The 818-nt window shown below is 62.6% G+C and overlaps 1 protein-coding gene across 1 annotated transcript in view; it reads left to right on the top strand.

Moving 5' to 3' along the window:
- CRH (corticotropin releasing hormone) overlaps positions 1–818 on the top strand; it is a 5959-nt gene that overhangs the window by 1568 nt on the left and 3573 nt on the right. Inside the window, exon 2 of the mRNA XM_009998712.1 lies at positions 173–370. Within this exon, the coding sequence (XP_009997014.1) occupies positions 173–370 (198 nt within the window). The remainder of the gene's footprint in view (positions 1–172; positions 371–818) is intronic.

The following is an 818-nucleotide window of genomic DNA, read 5'->3' as shown; positions in this document are numbered from 1 at the left end:
GCGGGCGCCCCCAGCCCCCCCCAGCCCCACGGCCCCCCCCCCAGCTGTGGGGGCACCAGCTACAGACAGGGCATGTGAACCTGGCACGGCTGCTCGTGACGATGGGGAAGAACCCGAGCAAGTGCCGGTCCCCAGGGAGAAAAGTGGCCGGCAAATCCCATCTGTTCCTCAGGAGAAGCTTCTGGAAGCTCAGCCACACTTGAGCGCCGAGGCTGTCACGGTCGGGGAAGCAGCGTCTGCTGCCTGCGAGTCGCTGCTCGGGGGGCAGGGGGTTCCGAGTGCTGAAATTCCTAATGAGGAGCCTCTGCCTGCCGGGCCAGCGGATCCCAGCCGGATCCGAGCCCTGCGAGGCAGCCAGCGCAGCCGAGAGGTGAGCGCGGCATCCCTGGAAGCATCACTTACACGTCCTGCTGACGGGAGGAAGAGACAGTGACATCCCTAAAAGTGAGGATAATGAATCCCCAGGCAGCCCCGCGGGGCCCTGCGGCGCTGAGCGTGTCGGTGATGGATGAAGGGAGCGGGGGCAAGAAAAAGAAAATTAAAAATGTCCTAAACAAACCAGGAGCACAAGACGCACTTGTCGGGTCCCACTGTCTTCCCTACAATTAAGTGACTAATCCTGAAGCACAAGGACCGGAAGAAAAATGGTTTAAAGCATCGCCAGCATTAAAGAATTGCGGGGGGAGCAGGGTGGGCAGCTCGGTTTCCCTCCCCACCCTCCCCCCAGGGGTTTCCCGGGGCTCCTGGAGCTCCTGCTCCAGGGATTTTAGCGGGGGGGCCCATCTGGCCGTGGCACCCAGCAGGGCTGGGAGATGCCC

The sequence above is a fragment of the Chaetura pelagica genome, unplaced genomic scaffold (assembly GCF_000747805.2).
Source record: "Chaetura pelagica isolate M959 unplaced genomic scaffold, ChaPel_1.0 scaffold275, whole genome shotgun sequence".
NCBI lineage: Eukaryota > Metazoa > Chordata > Aves > Apodiformes > Apodidae > Chaetura > Chaetura pelagica.
Note: the sequence above shows the minus strand (reverse complement) of the source record. Positions and strands in the feature narration are given on the sequence as shown.